The sequence below is a fragment of the Porites lutea genome, chromosome 2 (genome assembly GCF_958299795.1).
Source record: "Porites lutea chromosome 2, jaPorLute2.1, whole genome shotgun sequence".
NCBI lineage: Eukaryota > Metazoa > Cnidaria > Anthozoa > Scleractinia > Poritidae > Porites > Porites lutea.
This window is the reverse complement of record NC_133202.1, coordinates 49,653,833-49,671,293: the sequence shown is the minus strand read 5'-3', so window position 1 is coordinate 49,671,293 and position 17,461 is coordinate 49,653,833. Positions and strand designations below refer to the sequence as shown.

The following is a 17,461-nucleotide window of genomic DNA, read 5'->3' as shown; positions in this document are numbered from 1 at the left end:
ACTTAGCGTGCCAGGTACGAGACATTTTTTTGAAACATTTTCGAACTGTACGGCTTAATACTAGATTCAAAATTAAAGAAGAAAGTATTTTTTGAAGGGGAGGGGGGAGGGGGGTGGAATGCATACGTCTTTTGATCTTCACATAGGTTCCATGGTTTCTTGGTTTTGCGAACCCATGGGTGCAATCATCAAATAACCTAATACATAAGTTTGAAAAGACGCTTTACAAACAAAACGAACCAACAATGGCGTCTGCAATACCAAGAAACACCGATATTTTACCACTAACAACTGGTTGTGGCTTTTTCGTGCTGAGATGTAAACAATCGGCTCTTTTTTTATGTTGGCGAGTCTTTGAACTAAATCGCAAAATATTATTCCATCGGAATATCAGGCGCAACTGGGCGAGAACGAATTTGTAATAAAAGGGTTAAGTTACATCACAGCATTATTTTCTGAGTTTGCTATGCGTCTTAAACTACAACCTGCAGGCTGGGCAAAATCATCATCACCATATAACAAATATAAATACATCCTTATTACTAAGCATTCACAAGTGTTTTGAAGACACGTCAATCTACAAATTTACTAATAAGCAGAGTTGAAAAAAAGGAAAAGAAAAAATTGCGAGCAGCCTTTTTCCAACTTTACCTGTCTTGAGTGCAATTTCCTTTTAATCTTTTTGGGTTTTGCTCCTCTGTTCTTCTGTTGGGTTCTTGTAGATTCTCTTGTTTTCTTTAACAGGTTGATGTATTATAGTTATTGTCGGGTGATATTTTATTCAATCATGTGATCGCCGTTCAAGTACCGCGGATGAAATAGCTCAAAATAGCCGCAACTAGAGAGCCACTCTCTTCAGTGTTTATGTAATAATTTATCTTCAAAACGAATAAGGGTAAATTAACGGAATGAAATGAAAATGAATTAAAGCTTCAAAACTAGTAGCACTGAAAGTTAGATTATTTCTTTGTTCTTGATGTGACTTTTAAACAGTGTCAATATTTGAACCTTTTCGCTAGTAAAGCATGTAATATCGAAGGTTTAAAAAAGAACAAAAAGTAAAACAAAGGAAAATTCAGCTTTTATTCAAATTAAATTATTACATTCAGTGTAGGATTTCTTTTGAATGGAAAGAAAATACTGTTTAATGTCGATACACAAGTGACGTCAGTCAGAGAAGGGAAATAATTTTAGAGTCACTTTTACACGAATGTTATAAAGCTTTGGGTGAGAAAAAAATACTCTGTCTTGAACATAGTTTTAACATGCTTTCGTGCAAAGTTCCAAACGGATAGCAAATTTTCGCATCCTTTTCATGATCGTTGTGAGCAGTACTGAATGAGCGATCAAATTTCGGCCAAATTGTCAAGCAAACTCTTTCTTTTAGGCACAATGGCTTCTGTCCCTGTAAAAGACACAAAGAACAGATGATAAATTTTTAACCGAAAAGACAAACGGGACCATGAGATCAAGTAATAAGCCCTTAACAAAAATGAACAAAAGGAAAAATGAGGTGATAAGTGGTATATATATTAACTTAAACACCTGAATTTACTCGATCTCGCGGCCGTAACCAAACTTCTAAGGCAACTGCAGGCTTATGGTTATTTGAAGGTGAATAAAACAGATATGGACTTTTAAGTGCGTCTTTCGCGTATATGTACTTGTATTAGTACATTTATGCACTTTCATCTGAGGACTTGAGACTTGGGCCGAATCTACATTTATCAGGCGCTTACGGCCCATGACAATCCTCTTTCCCACCTCAAATTCAAAATTGAATCCTTGTACCCACATTGTTACCGAAGTTTCGATATTGTACAAGGTTGGGGGAGGGAGGGATGCAAGGTATATTTTTCAAAGAAAGTGCTGCTTTCAAAGCAAAAGGCATCCCAAAATTACAGGTTTAGATTTGCAGCACTGTCCCAAGAATAAACTATTTGATAAGCAAAAGGACAGAATCCAACAATTCCTATCAGAGGATTGCACTTGAATCTGTGAGACTGTTGAAGTTAACAGATCGTCTTCATCACTCGGTAACGTCGGGAAAGTCACACGAGAGGTCAGACAAAAAATGTGCATCAGTTGTTGTGTTATTGGCTAACACTAAGGCAACTGGAACACTACATTTGAAAGAACTAACAAAACTACACAGGTCCACTTATAGCATTCTGAGGCTACTATGTAAGCAAAAACGATCATAGTTTTAACACTGTGCTTACCTAACCTGTGGCATTTCATTTCATCTCGTCTTTCACGATAAATTGTCATTACAATATGCATGCAATGCTATTTCCTGTTTTCAAGATAACGATTATACTGTTAGTTTAGAAAAAAAAAGTGAACATTAGAACCAAAGATATCTTTCTTCGTTTATAAGTGCTTTATTACTTTCTCGCCTTTGTCTGAACGATCATGATACCCAATGGTTATACAAGTATATATAGTTGTAGAATAGAGTCTATAAGGGTGTTAGTATACATTTAAACACCATATACTCTTCACTTGATGCAATCAACATTTAGCCCGTAGATCACGAAGGCCTATCACACATAACTTTCGACTTTCTTTTAGTTCTTCTCTCCACACTTTTTCTTTTTCTTTTTTTTTTTTTTTAAGTTTTATTAACATTATTTTCTATCCTTAAATCTGTTGTGTGAAAAAATATAAATAAATATATAACTTTGAACGTATGAAGATTTAGGATTTTTGCGATATTTCAAAAGAGCAAGAACAACAATAATGCTGCCTTGGCCAAAAAAAAAAATAGTGAGTTACTGCCTATGCTGCATCTGCTGTAAACCATTAATAAATTCTTGGGTTCTATTCAACATGCAGTCGGCAGGAAGTATCAGTGTTAATATCTTACAAACTTGAGCTTTTCGATTGAGAGGAAATCCTTGTGATTGGTGAGAAGCAATTTTCGTCTTGCTGTTTTGTACGAAAGTTTTCACCGCGTTCTTTCAGAATAACGAAAAAAATCTGTTGTCACCAGTTCATCTTTTGAGATGCGGAATTGTCCTATGCAAATGTTTACGTAAGCAAAGGCCGTGGATATAGCTCAGATATAAAAAAGGTGCTTATTGCGGAGATTCATTGACCCTATTCTGACGGAGAGGCTTTTGGAACCCTCCCTCGGCCTCACGGAAAAGTCGAATAATTTCATAACCGTTCAAGCTATGACCCCAAGCTTAGCGAATTGTCCTAAAAATTATCTGGGAACAGTTTAGAGTCGTCGTGACGTGTTCGTCAACATAAACGTTACCATGGCAACCGAGTTTTGACAGCCATGTTTTTCAAAATTTACATTTTTGCGAGCTTGTAATCTAACACAGGCTTTTTAGTGACCAATTTGTGCAAAAACAGGAATTGGAATTTATCAAACTGCAGATGCCTAGTTAAGTTTTGCACAATGTTCATTTTTCTAAGAATTTCATAACTTGCCGATTTTTTTGCTTCCTCAATATCCTTTAATACATCAACTTGTCTATCACGATTACTTTCATTAATACGGTTTCTAAATGAAATGGAATACATTTCAGCAATACAAAATAGTGGATCCAAGATGGCAGATAGTTTCAGTTCGTTAATTACGTAATGAATGACGTCATCATAACGTCACTGTTCATTAATATCTTAGCTAATTTCTTCATATCATTGGACACCTTAATTTGTTAGTGTTTTTTTCGCCTTACGGCTACTCCGAGGGGATTAATTGAACAATATGATGTAATGATGGCATCAAATTACGCCATTGTTTCAATAAAATGGAAATGAGTATATTATTCCCGCCGATCACCGGAAGCAGAAGCCAAAACAGCCCGTTCTGAATAGGGTTAAAGGTAATTATGATACCGCTCCTTGCAACACAATTGAAAGATGTGTTATTTAAGCATGACAATAATACAGATAATAATACTCATTTTCAACCAAAAAGATAAATAATTAGGCGTTTTCTATTATGTTCTTCGAAAAACGGCCCGTTTTCAGCCAGTATCATCATTTGCTGTTACCTGGAGTAAATAATCTGAACACATTTTTACCGACTGTTTGACAACCATAGCCGAATTAAGCATAGAGATACGGATTGGACAAAGTTTATGAAAAGGAGACTTTCTTTTCACGTCCCCTGCACCAATCACTAACTAATGCATTGAGCAAAGCAAGGCGTTTTGAAATTATCATAAGTCGCATTCTGTTTTCAGTGTCCTTCTGGTTATGAACTTGATGAGAGTCATCTGTATTCGCAGGGTAGCCTAAAAGTAACTGTAATATATATGTTGCCAGTGACAGAAACGTAAGAAGTATGTTTTTGTTGGCTTCCCTCTCAAAAATGGTTTGAAGTAACCATTTGTTACAATGTCATTGTTTGATCATGTATAAAATTTTCTTAGATGTTAAAAGAACTGCGGTTAATTTTACTTTCACGGGGTAAGTCTTGATGCTTAAATAAGTAGTTTTTGATTGTCGATAGCCTGGCATATCGTGTCTTGCAGCTCTTTTACTTTATACGGTAAATTATTAAATTCAGTTTTAAGGACGTTATAAGCAACAGGCTTTGAAGCAATATTGTTCAGCTCAGTAATGTCATAACTTGGACCCAAACCAACAGAAATGACTGCCACTCCAGACTTGTGCAGAGCCTCTGCCGATTTTTGGACGTTATCTTTTGATGCACCTTTTGAAAGAACAACTAGAACTCTTGGGACATTAATTCGACTTCCGCTATCGAAAAGCTTCTGATTGGCTAGCGTTAATGCTTTTCCTGTCATGGTAAATGTCCCGGGGTAAGGAATGTTCTCGATGGCAAAGGCCAGACTAGTTGGTGTGGTATATTTGTTGAAAGGGATAACCAGTTGGGGCTCTGTTCCATACGTTATGACCCCAACGCGGGTGTCTTCAGGGGAGAATCCCACGGAAACATTTTTAACGAAGTCCAGCATTTTCTTGAAATTTCCTTTTCCAAGAACCTCGACACTTCTTGAGCCATCGATAACAAATCCAAGGTCAGAAGGACACTTTCGCTGAGTAGAGAAGCGAGCTGCAAGCAAACACGCCGAATGTCGTCAATTAGTTTTAAGGAAAGCCATTTATAGTTTAGTCAAAAGGAGCTGAAAGCTACAGCAGTTAGCTTTCTTATATTAATGATTAATGCTAAGCGGTAAATGTGCCCGTAGCTACTCATTGTAATGAGGCAATTAAAATCTAGATAAGGTGGGTTATGTGTTAGTGAATCGCTGTCCTTTGTTACGCGAACGTGAGCGACATAATCTGTTAGGCACAAAGTAGTTGAATGATTTGATGTAATGTATGATACTGCAGTAAAACCAAACAGATGGTGGTGGGTATTAACGAAAACTTATTAGGGCGCTTGCTTCCTTGATCAATTCTTCGTTTCAGAGTTTCTACAATTGGTACCTTGCGTTGCTCACTCTTTACATAACATAACATACTCTTGCATATAAAACACGCATCAGCAAAATGAACTGGAGGAAATTTAAAATATATAAAGATCATGATGCTGTGCACGTCTAGAATACAAATGTCTAACTCAGTTTATATTAATACTGCTTCTCTTTAAGTGAATTTTCCTTAATTTATATTAGTTACCCTTTTGTTCGTTTTTACCATTTTCCTTGCTCAGTATTTACTACTATCGGATCCATTAGAGCTCATTAGCCTAGCTTTTCCGTCCAATCGTCATCATCATCATCATCATCACCCTTATTATTATCATTACTATTGTTATGTATGTTGTTTTTGTTTCTTTTGAGAATTTTCTTTTCCAAGTTTAAGTGCGTTTTTGTACTTTTTTCCCTGAAAAAGCACCGGCTGTAATCAACTATACGCTAAATGGTGTGAACAAAAAATGCAAGACAGTATTTAGGCCAATTTCATGAAACAACAGTGTGATTTAATTGACTGCACGGTCCTGATGAACTTTCTTCTTTTAGCAGATCTGGACGAAGAATATGTAGATGCCGGATGAAGCTATCTTCTAGACCCAGAGAGCTGTTCACAGGATACCAAACGTTCGAACTTTCAATAGACTGAATTCACTGTCCTTGCTTTGGCGTGCACGGGTGTTAATACAGAAATTTTTACTTAAAAAAAAACTGGTATAGGGCGTTTGAAATGATCGTAGCCTGTCAAAAGCCTCTATTTGAGGACATAGTAAGGGCATTAATAATCAGGTAAATGGCCTGTCAGCAGGTCGAATTGACAAGTCTGCACTTTGATATTTCTACTTGTCATTGATTGATCGGTTGATTAATCGATTGGTTGGCTTGTCATCATTTACTGTTTATTTATATATTTTTCAACCCTACTTGCTCAATTTAAGAGCCTATTTACATGCATTTTGAATTGAACATTAGATCGTGATGTGGTTGCCAATGCTGTTATCGACTTAACAAACAACTTACTTTCTCTATTTGCTGCCAAACATATCTCCTTTTGAATTCTTCCTATCAGCGCATCAGCATCGTTAAGTGGCGCCAAAAACACATGATTCTCCTTTGGGTCGGATGCAATTAAGTCAAGTTGTGCTTCATTTACATCTTTGCCCACACCTAGACAGAAAACTTCAATACCCCGCCTTTTCAGTTCCAATGCAGGACGACTCACGTCATCAAAAGATGCACCATCTGTAACAAGCAGCAATATATTGCGATTAAACATAGAAAGCTGACTGAAGAGTTCTTGCTGTGCCATCGACAGAGCTTTCCCAATTTTCATCTCAACGCTCGGCTTGCTTGCATTTTCAATAGCTTCATCCATGGTCTTTTGATCCAGAAATTTGTCGAAGTGGACCACTGAAGGTTGTGGTGAACCACCATACACTACCATGCCAACGCTATTCTCAGCTGGGGATGAGGCAAACAGATGAGAAACCTTCTTGGCTAAATTCGTCATCATTGTAGCTTGATTTAGGTCTTGGCCATTAACAGTTGCAGTGCTATCGAGGACCACTCCGAGGTTAACTCCAGAGCATTCTGAAAGATATTCCGTCAGGGAAACTATGTATCAAACAAGTCAATCACTGAGAGGAATGAATTTTAATTCTAAAGGGGACAGACCATAATCGACTGTTCCTCCGGAAAATATCTGTCATAATTGGTAATAACAGTTTCTGTTTTTAAAAGTTTAATATAAGAGTATTGACGCTATGTCACCAAACCGATCATAGATAGCCTGAGATAGGAACCGTCTGTCCCAGCCAGAGTCCCAAGTTAGCTATTTGAGCAGAGTGCGATGTTTCACCACAAATAGGACTTTATTCGGTTCCTGGGATTACTAATATCAACAACAGGAAATTACACTGTTTTGGCCCTAATCAATTAAGCTAGCCAAATACGTTTAACTGCAACCCTCTCAAACCTATATCGACTTTGCACTGAGAAAATTTTAATGTGGGTAAAAACAGTTATCTCTGAGCAGTCGGTTAGATTCAGATCTAACCGCAATGACATGGTGAGGCGAACGCAACAAAGCCCCTAAGAAAAGTTATATTTTCTGGGGTTTTTTTTGTATATATTTTTTGTTTGTTTTGTTTTGTTTCTAAATGTTATTTGCAGAAACTAATCTCACCTTGTCGGTTTTGTTCTTGTGGGTAAGAATTGACGTACTCCGTAGGTTTCCCCACAGCAATAACCTTGGTTGGCCTTCTGTAATCTGATGTCAAATCGCCTTGTTTAGCTGTGGGGTTTCGTTGCTGCTGTAGAGGCCTTCCATAAACATTGTCAGCGGGATAGATAGAAGCGGTAGAGTTAACAAGTAATCCAGGACCTCGAGCTTGATTTACAACCGAAGACTGCGAAAAAGTATCATCTTGTTTCGGACTTGGTTTCTGATAAAGAAAATTTGATTCAACAGGATGTTCACCGTATGCCTCTTGGTTTGGTAGTTTGTCTGCGCCATCATTAACATGGGGTTTGTAGTGTTCAGGGAGGCCGGCAGCAAAACGATGCATCTGAGGCCCATCCATATGATTCTGCTCATGATTTGAAAAGTCGGTTTTAAAATGTTTGTTTTTACCGTTGTTTAAATCAGGAAGAATTAAATTGTCATCTGCGCCGATTGAGTGTTCATTAGTAACAGGCGACTGTCGCAGTCGATTACCAAACTGTCTGGCCATTTGAACACCAGGATCTTGTGATGTTTCTAAGGCATGGTCTTGATTTTCACCTTGTATGTCTTTACTGTATTCAACCCCTGTCAGGCGAAATCCATGGCCAATGGCGGGCTTGAGGTTATTGTTATTACCTTGTTGGCCAAAGTTTTTATTAAATGGACGGTTATCACTTCCAGGAGTAGCCGCACTTAAACCAACTTCAACGATCTTAAAGTCCTTGTTACTGCTATTAGGAAGCTGAAAACCTTGGCTCAGCTTATTTTGGTAAAGTGGAACTCTCATAGTTTTCAAGTCTCTCTGATCTTGGGGATATGACGAACCATGCTTTTGCTGGGTACTCTGCCTCTCGTCATTAGTATCCTTGTCTACAGGCACTTTAGTGTAATCGTTCGATTGAGCACCCTGAGCACTGAACGTTTCACAGGTGCATGGCTCCTGTCTGTCCCGCACAATTCCCATTACGTCTAGTAGGAATTAAGAAAAATAGACTTAACTTTTGTTTAAATCCTGGACTTTTAAAAGAAAAGTGACAGACTTAGTCTGAAACGCCATCCTCCGCAACGAATGGCAAGGCGATTGGGGGAGGGCTTTTCATGGGACGAACCAAACTTAGTGAGTTAAGTTCATGAAAAGTTCGACGTCTGGCTCAGTTACGTTCGTCTGAAAGAGTTTTGATCGTCCAACACGTTCTATCCGTCTGCTTCAGACCGGTAGAACGTTTGAAGATCGTCTCCGAGACAAACGCCTATCCTCACATGCGACGAACTAAACTAATACACTTCTAATTATCGCACAACTTTGGTATAGTTGTTATGTAAAGACGAATGTTAACCTTTGCTTGGTGACATCGGAGGGGCTGTGTTTCTAGACTATTTGGGTTGCAGATGAAGATTAAGCACAAGAAGCGATGCCGCTGTATAAAAAGGGCAAACAGTAAACAGGTGGTATTTTGCTGGAAACATGTTTTTGTTTTCTCATGGAGACCGTTGTGTACTCTATATCTAGTGAATAGCTGAGATTACCTCTACAGACGCCTTGTATAATCTCATCCATAGCGTTGGGCAGTGTGTCCAAAAATGCCGTAAACACGTGTTCTGATTTGGGTTCTGATGCAACGGTTATCAGTTCTCTAACATTAGCTTGTTTCCCTAAACCAATAGTCGTGACCTTAACCCCAGAATCCCGCAGTTCTGCGCCTGGTGCCACAACATCATCAGCAGACCCTCCACTAGACAAAAGTATCAAGGCCCTTGGTGCATCCTGGCGACCAGACATTGCAAAGAGCCCTGTTTTCAGTTTTGAAAGAGCTTTTCCTGTGTGCGCTCTTCCACCTATGTATGGAGCAATGCTTACGGAATCATCGAACTGCTTGAAATCAGAAAGAGCTTTGAGGTCAAAAGCTGTTTTGACATCATCTCCATAAGCCATCATTCCAACATGAATATTGCTCTTGTCAAATCCGCGGGAAAAGATCTTGATGAATTCGAGAACACGTGCATAGTAGGGTTGAGGGATGTTAGCTGATCCGTCAACCAGAAAGGCAATGTCAGCTTTTGCGGAACATTCTGTGTAGAAATTAAGTTAAAGAGTGATTTTGTTAAATAGTTTTTAAATTAACGAAAATAGCGATCGAACAACATCGAGTGACAAAGGTCGAAATAAAAATTTCATTTTGCGTATAATATTTTCAATTTTAATTTTAAGTAACAAAATTTCATTTTAGTCTTTGATTTGACGAGTCCCATTGTTTGGGGATTCCTTTGAATTTGATAGCTGAAATTTTGCTTTTATTCATGGTGCTAAATATAGGAGTTATGGCCCAGCTATATATGACTCACCAAATTTATGGTAATAAAATCGATCTATCAGTAGCACTAGGTTTTTCACTGTAAATAAGCCCCTTTAAAATATATTCTGATCTAGTGGTGTTTATGAAAAGCCATTTCTCCTGCAAGTTACCCATCACCTTTCTTTGGACATAGACAATCTTCGGCAGGCTCTGTATTGTAGTAGTCTGATGTCAGTCCAACCTGGCCTTGACCTTCTTCTTGGTCTGGAAATCGCTCTTGAATTGCCGCCTCATTTTGTTTTTGTTGTCTGGGTGTATCCCTTACATTTTCACCCGTATACGCTTGTGGTGAGCCCATATCATCATATCCAATTTCTGAGCTCTCATCAGGGCCAGCCTGGTTTCCGGGGTTTTGTTGTTGAAAAACACTTTGATCGGCTCTCTGAGACATTTCGCTTATTCCTTGTATTGCCTCATTATCATACACAGGACCCGGTGACTGGGGCTGACTTTGCATCGAATTGCTTTCATCTGGACCGGAAAACTCTCCGTTGGGAGTTGGCCCATAATCTTCACCATTCATTGCACCAGATTTGTTCAAGTCAACTATTGGTACTGGTTCTCCTTCTTCCTGTGACGGCTGCCCCTCATGTTTGTCATTCTTTACACCTTCCGGTAAGTTCTGCGAACTTGGTTTCTCATTTGAAGATGACATTTTGTCAGAGCTGTGAACGTTCTGGGTACTCTCTTGTTGTGACATTGATTCACCGTCTTGCTTTTGGTTTGGAGACGTTTGTGCTGGTTGTGGGCTGTGGTTGTCAACCGGCTTCCCTCCATCTGTCGACAAAGCGTCTGCTTTATTTGGAGAATGTCTGGAGTCATCAACTTTATTTCCTTGTTGAGATACTGGCCCTTGGACCTGGATCTTCGTCGAAGATGCTCTTTCTTTTTCTCGCCCTTCATCGTGTCTTTCTTCCTCGGATGCCTTTGGCTGTGATTCTTCACTGCCGTCTGAAGTGTCTTTGTTATAGTGTTTATCAGACGGCTGGTCTCCTTTAAGGTTTAAGGATTGTTTTCCAAGCGAAGTTTGCTGAGCTTTGTTGGCAGTTTTGCTGCCCTCTTGGCCTTGTATGTCTGCGGCTTTTTGTTCAACGTTTACAGGAGCGTGGTCTGAACCTTGAACTGCGGTCTTAAAGTTTTCCTTAGCTGTTCCTTTCGGCTGTTGTTCTTGATCTTCGACTACCTGCGGTTGATTACCGAAATCTTGACGCGTTTTGTTTAACTGTTTTTCTATGTTTGTCCCTTTACTAGTCATTTGTATCTCAACATTACGTGCATCATCTAATCCACTCTCAAACTTGCTAGAATGTTGAGATCCATCCGGCTCATTATCCGTTGAAATTTTCCCCTGAAATTCAGGACCTGTTACCCTTAACGATTCACCTACTTTACTAAATCCTTTTTGAGTTTGGTTTTGTCCTTCATTAGTTATTTTCCTTGACTTTTCGTCATGAAATTTCCCACTTGGATTTGACGTCATTGACTCCTCGTCAATTCTGTTTTCAGATTGCTTATCATCCTCCTCATTTGACCCTTTATAATTACTGCTGTTATGGATTCTGTTATCTTCATTGGGGGAGTTTTCACTGGTGATACCTTCCCCTGAACTTGACATTTGCGAAGAACTTATACCAGCCTCGACGTCATCATTACCATGGACAGCATCGGGCTTTGGATAAGCTGTTGAAGACGAATGCATACCATTTCGGAGTGGTGGCTTTTTGTTTGCCATTTGATGTGTGGGGACTCGGGTAGAATTCTCTTGGTCTCTGCCGTCCATAAATGGCTTTTGGCTTTCCTGAAAATGTTTTGCCTGTTCTACATTCGATCCTGATTTTGAGTTTTGAAAGGTTGCCACTTGTTTAAACGCGTCAATGTCTTCTCTGGACATTGGTATATACTTCCCTTGTTGCATCTTAACCTGATCACCATCTTGGTTAGAGCTGGATTGTTGATTTCCGCTAGTTTCCTGGTTCATATCTTGGTTATTTTTGTTAGGCATGGATACGTATTCGCCTTTGTCGTTATTGGGTTGAATGTTGTTATTGCTTTCGACAGATGTTGGCTTTATGTTCACTGGAAGTTCCAAATGTTGACCATTCGTTGGTAGTGGAAAAGAAGGAGTGGCTGCCACCAGCGGCTGTGATTGTTTTTCGTCTCGTTTTGTTGACTCTAAGGGAAGATCTCTAGATTCAGGTTTTCCAACACCAAATGTAACTGAAAATGAAATAGGGAAATTAAATAGGTCGAGTTAATAAGTTGCCGCTTTTTACTTGTCTGCATTGCCATCACTACAAAAGTTATTGTGACCAGTAAACTATTTAAATTGGAAGTTTAAGTAGGGTCAGTGTTCATCTAATTTAATATAATGATAAACACAATTGGTAAGATTCTAGCAAGCCATGGATATTGATTTATTTATTTATTTATACAACTAAGAATTCAGACAATGTTGGGTCAGCCGGAAGTTGATATGCTCCTTACTTTTGCATGATTGAACGTTGCAGTCTTGGCTTTCTACGCTTGGACCCAAGCTTCTGCAGTCGAGCCCTCCATTTGATGGAGGAGGATTTGAACATTTACGCACGCGCCGCCTGACACCTCCTGTGCATGTTCTGCTGCATGTTCCCCATGACGACCACTGACCATACGCACCATTGACAGCATCACGCTTGTTTAGAAACCTGAAAACACAATTGGCAACCGAATGAATACCAGATCGTTGTCGGTAATGTAAATCTAGCCAATCTTTTTGAAAACCAACCTAACGAAATTTGCCGCCTTCGAGTGACAAGCCGTCAAAAAGCAGGTTTATTGGGCCCGATATTCTCCAAAATCACACTTAAGAAGAAAAAGGAAACGAGAAAAAGAAAGATCGAGGAGAAAGAAAGTGAGGAGAAGAAAAATAAAGCCAATGGTTTCACTCTTAGTTTTTATAATGGCTACTATGAGGATAGTTTTTGGCCAAAAAATACCGTTGGACAGAAAAGGTCCATTTGGCGGTAACGTTTTCAAAAATCCGCCTAAAAATACAAAGACAAAAACACTGACTGTTCAACTATCTCTATAAGTCGCAAAACCTCCCAAAAAACTGTTGCCTAGAGTTCAGATCTCTGCCAATTTTTTTTCAGTGTCTCATTATAGCTGTGGTAAGGCAGACACCTCCGCTAAGATGACAGTTTTTGGCTGTTTCAACAGTGTATGTCTGAGGGAGAATTCACGGCTGCAACATGCAGATGGTAATAAAACAGCCTCGTCCCCAGGGCTTTTCTCTTATAGGTTGATACGAATAATTATGAAATGATAAAATTTGCCAGCGCCCCTTGGGAAAGATACTTACCGATAGACTTGTAAACTCCATGGACCACCTTTACCATCCCCTGAAACAAGGCGGCGAAGAACGTTATTTCATAACTTGCTTTGAAAGCGACTCGAAGTTGTGTCTTATCCTCAGAACTTATTATAACATAAGGGCTAACCAAAACAGCTGCCACTATATATCCTTAAAATATAGCTTAAAAAGGTACGATTTTCAAGCCGTTTTTACCTTTGCATTCTTTCGAAGCTCCATACTTGTGATAACCTTTATCTTCATCGGCACTGGCAAAACACTGTCCGCCATTCTCAATACCGAACAAATTATAGCCTTTGTCTAAGGCTGCTCTTGCGCACTTAAATAGGGCATGTCGTCTACCTTTGTAGTTTGGATCCATTAGTAAATAGTGCTCCCCTTCTAGCGTGGGCAGGCTACGCGACCATGCATCTCGCCAACAACCAAGACTCTCAAACCCTATAAAGGACATGGGATGCATTTTGTCAAAGGAGCACTTGAATCATTATAACGGATTTGATATCCTTTGGCGACGCTCGACAATTTTAGTTTTGATGAAATTTGTATTAGTCATTCTTAGTTTAACTGGTTTGTCGGAACTCGCACGATGTAAAAAAATTCTGATCCAAGTTTTCATTAGAACTATGATGATACACTAACTGAAGATGCACACATGTGGGAGGCAAGAAAGACATGAATGTATTCTTCAAGTGTGCTTCTTAGAAAGTGGTTTCTAATTATATAACTTGTCCTAGCTATAGATAACTACAGTCGAACCTTGCCCACCCCCCTGGGAAAGAAAAAGTAGCGACCATGTATATATCGGTTGGTCGCTTAAAAAGTGGTAACAGAGGTGTTAGCGTTTATTAGAGATTCAACTGTAAACTAACAGTTGTTAACTTCTTATCCATTTATTTCCAACCCGCCGTCACCCAAGGACCCTCATTTTTAATCTAAGTGTGGTAGGGTAGGCCAGTCTCAAGAGATTCCATTACTACGAACACTTTCGTTGGATTTTCATAAGATTACAGTCGACTCTCTCTTAACGGACACCTCTATAACACGGACACCTCGCTTAAACGGACACTGAGTTGGTCCTATCCTTTCCTTTCTCCCCTTTGTGTGACTCTCTATAAGATGGACATTTAGTGCCAATCCCAAAGGTGTCCGTCTTAGAAAGCAGAGCTGACTGTATGTCTCGGCAAAAGTGGCCTCTTTTGATTTTGTTGACAGTCACCTTCAAATGTATTTTATAAGTATTTAGCACATGCTTAAATTTCACCTACTTTGGCCACCTATTTCCAGCTCTCCTGTGATTTGCTGTCTTTTCTCTAGATTTTCAAACTCTTGATCCTCTTTGGTTTTGCGTTAGAGAAAGAAATAAGAAAAGCGTTAATCATGATCATTGGAAATGAGTTATTTTCCTTAATTCCAAAATTTATTAATAGCATTATCAGGAAAAAGCTGGTGATAAAATTTGTTAAAATAAGCTCTTCTCCTTACTGTGTACATCCCGCCGAATTTATAGTTCTAAAGCTGTGTCACAAAATATTCAGTAAGCGTCTTGTTAAGTACGTTCATGATGACGACCAAGAAGGAAAACGGTTGAAAATTTCGATTAAAATTCTCATATTAATTGGTCACACCCTTCTTAGGAAATCAGACTTTGGAATTTAGACCTTTCTTTCGGAATACATAAACCGTATCTATTCGAATAAACTCCCCTACAGATTAAGCGTCGCACCTTTGAGTTTGAAGAGATATTTTCTTCAAGCTCAAGTTTAAAAGGTCGATATTTTTTCTCCTTACTTAGTTACAGAGAGATTACTGGTTTGACAGATGGTCGCTATGGACTAAAGTCACATGCAGCGTGAACAGAACATGCAGAAGTGTTTCATGATGGTGGATTTTTAAGCAGCCGTGAACTCTTGAGGGATTATTTCTGTATGATCATACAGTTGGACATCAATTTTCGGGATTTAAAATTAGCGGTTCCAATAAACTCATAAACAGATGAGGCGTGGCACACGGGCGGGAATTTATCTCTCGGCGTTCCCCTGAAATGACCCAGGAAGCAGCGGTCTACAGAGTGGTACATAGTGGCGATTTGAAAACTTTGAGGCTTGTTTTCGCCGTTTAGCTGTCGGCCCATGAGTCGCGGAGAGGGAAAAGTAACTCCGAATAAGGAGTAACATTGTGACTGGTACATATAAGGAACGATAACGCTCAATAAAATAAATGGAGGGGACAACAGTTTATAATGCGAAAGTATTACGATTTTCTTTTGTTTAACAAAAATTGTGTTGCAAGTAATTGTATTAAAGGGATTCCTGCTCACGTACGTACTTCAGTAGAAACAAATCCTTGTATGTCTTGTACCATTTTCATCGTTGCAGTGGGTTTACCAAGCGTAGAAATTAAAGTTACAAAGGAAAGAGACTGCCTAACTTTCACCGCTATTGATATATATGGCCCGGGGTGAAAATGTGGCTCAGACCAACCAAATGAAACAGGGGACGTGTTTGTCTGAATTTTGGTTATGATTCTAACCTAGTGGTGCCGTTTATCTCCCACTGTTTGTCGCAAACAGGTTATAGTTAGTTCCAGAGATAAGAGAGACGTCAATTGAAATTGTTTCCCTGAATTAGGCAATTCAAACAACCATTTATATTTTGTGATAGATTAGTGAATATGTCTGATGGCAGCAATAAATCGTAAAACGAATATTGTTTACCTTTGCTTAATTTGCTGATGTGCCTGGTATCCACTGTGTTCCATATCACATTAATCAGGACCCAAACAATGATCCGCATGTTACAATAAGAGTAAAAACCCTCTGTAAAGGGTATAAATCTTGATGGGTGCACAAAAATCTCAGCCGCAAGACTTACTACGAAGAAATGCTAAAAACATATCAGAGAAACTAGAGGAATATAGTAAACAAATAGAACAACTTTTTCACTGCCCACAAAGTCAATAATGACCTAACGTGTACCACTTAGGGTCAAGACAGTTTTAACTGGTAGTGTTACAACTAAAACAATGAAGGCACCAAACCTAATGCGCTTTCTTCGTGGTCCCAGCTGCTACTGTGAAGCTTAGTATTTCAACGCGCTGACTCTATTCACAATAGAGTTTTTCAGAAACAGCTTTTGAAGACGTTTTCTGTTCTGACGTTCGAGAAAAGCGACTTAGACAGTTCGCCTCGTGAATAAATCAAGAAAAAGCCTTGAAATATTAATGTCGACTAACCTAACAACCGTAAAAGCAACCATGTGATTTACAAAAAGCCACAATTTCTATAGAATACTCAATTTTAATCCTTTAATTTACATCTAGAGCAATGCATCTAACCGAAATTCGTACACTCTTAAATTTTTTCCCATTATAGCAAGTCAGAGAATCCATCTTGATCTATCACAAGCAAGAAGCAACAAGTTGCGTGCAAAAATTATCGACACATGATTAAGTTCCATGATTCTTGCAATTGCAGCCTCTTTTGCCTTTTCTGCGAGGTACCATTCACGCGCTAAGGGTATCTTGGGTCGAGGTTCTTTCTGTCTTATTGAAGGACGAGGGATTTAGGGATAGCTAAGTTAAGCGCGTTCTAGGCTTTTTAAAGGTCCACAAAACACACATAGGTCACATATCGCAGGTATTAACCTGTCCAAGCCCTTTGTGTTGTGGAAGATTTTGAGAGATTGAGGGCAAGTTTGGGAACACATTTTCCAAGCGAGCTAGGCATCTTGGGAAGAGCTGCTTTGGGTTAACCTGTAACATTCCTATATCTCCTTTTAGTATATACACACTCAGGGATCTTAGTGATTCAAGCAATCTGATTGGTTCGCTATCTCGGACTATGACGTTATATTCACCGCGCTAGGCGGTGAATATAAAGCAAAACAAAATCGCTGTCGTGAACTGGGTGTTTTGCCAAGTTTCGATCAGAGTAAGAACTTTTTTAAAATACAAGAAAATCCCAGAGTTGATGATTTTGAAGGTAAGAGAAGACTTCATAGTGTGTAAACAGCGTGATTTTATTGCGAAGTGATTTACTGAAGTTGACTTTCACACGCTTGAAGCAATGTTTTTATTGACCACTACAGCGGAAAAGGTGGCCGCTTTTTACTGTTTTGTGAACTCGGAA

At 39.0% G+C, this 17,461-nt stretch overlaps 1 protein-coding gene across 1 annotated transcript; it reads right to left on the bottom strand.

The window, feature by feature from the left end:
• Nucleotides 1-3,518: 3,518 nt before the first annotated feature.
• On the bottom strand, nt 3,519-16,229 carry LOC140926352 (uncharacterized). Its single transcript, XM_073376105.1, has 10 exons — nt 16,049-16,229; nt 14,601-14,669; nt 13,531-13,773; nt 13,324-13,363; nt 12,468-12,667; nt 10,101-12,200; nt 9,157-9,699; nt 7,591-8,598; nt 6,426-6,995; nt 3,519-5,041 (listed from the first exon to the last, which is right to left on the bottom strand). The coding sequence occupies exons 1-10, from the start codon at nt 16,125-16,127 to the stop codon at nt 4,446-4,448; spliced, it is 5,448 nt and encodes a 1,815-aa protein (XP_073232206.1). The 5' UTR covers nt 16,128-16,229; the 3' UTR covers nt 3,519-4,445.
• Nucleotides 16,230-17,461: the final 1,232 nt, after the last annotated feature.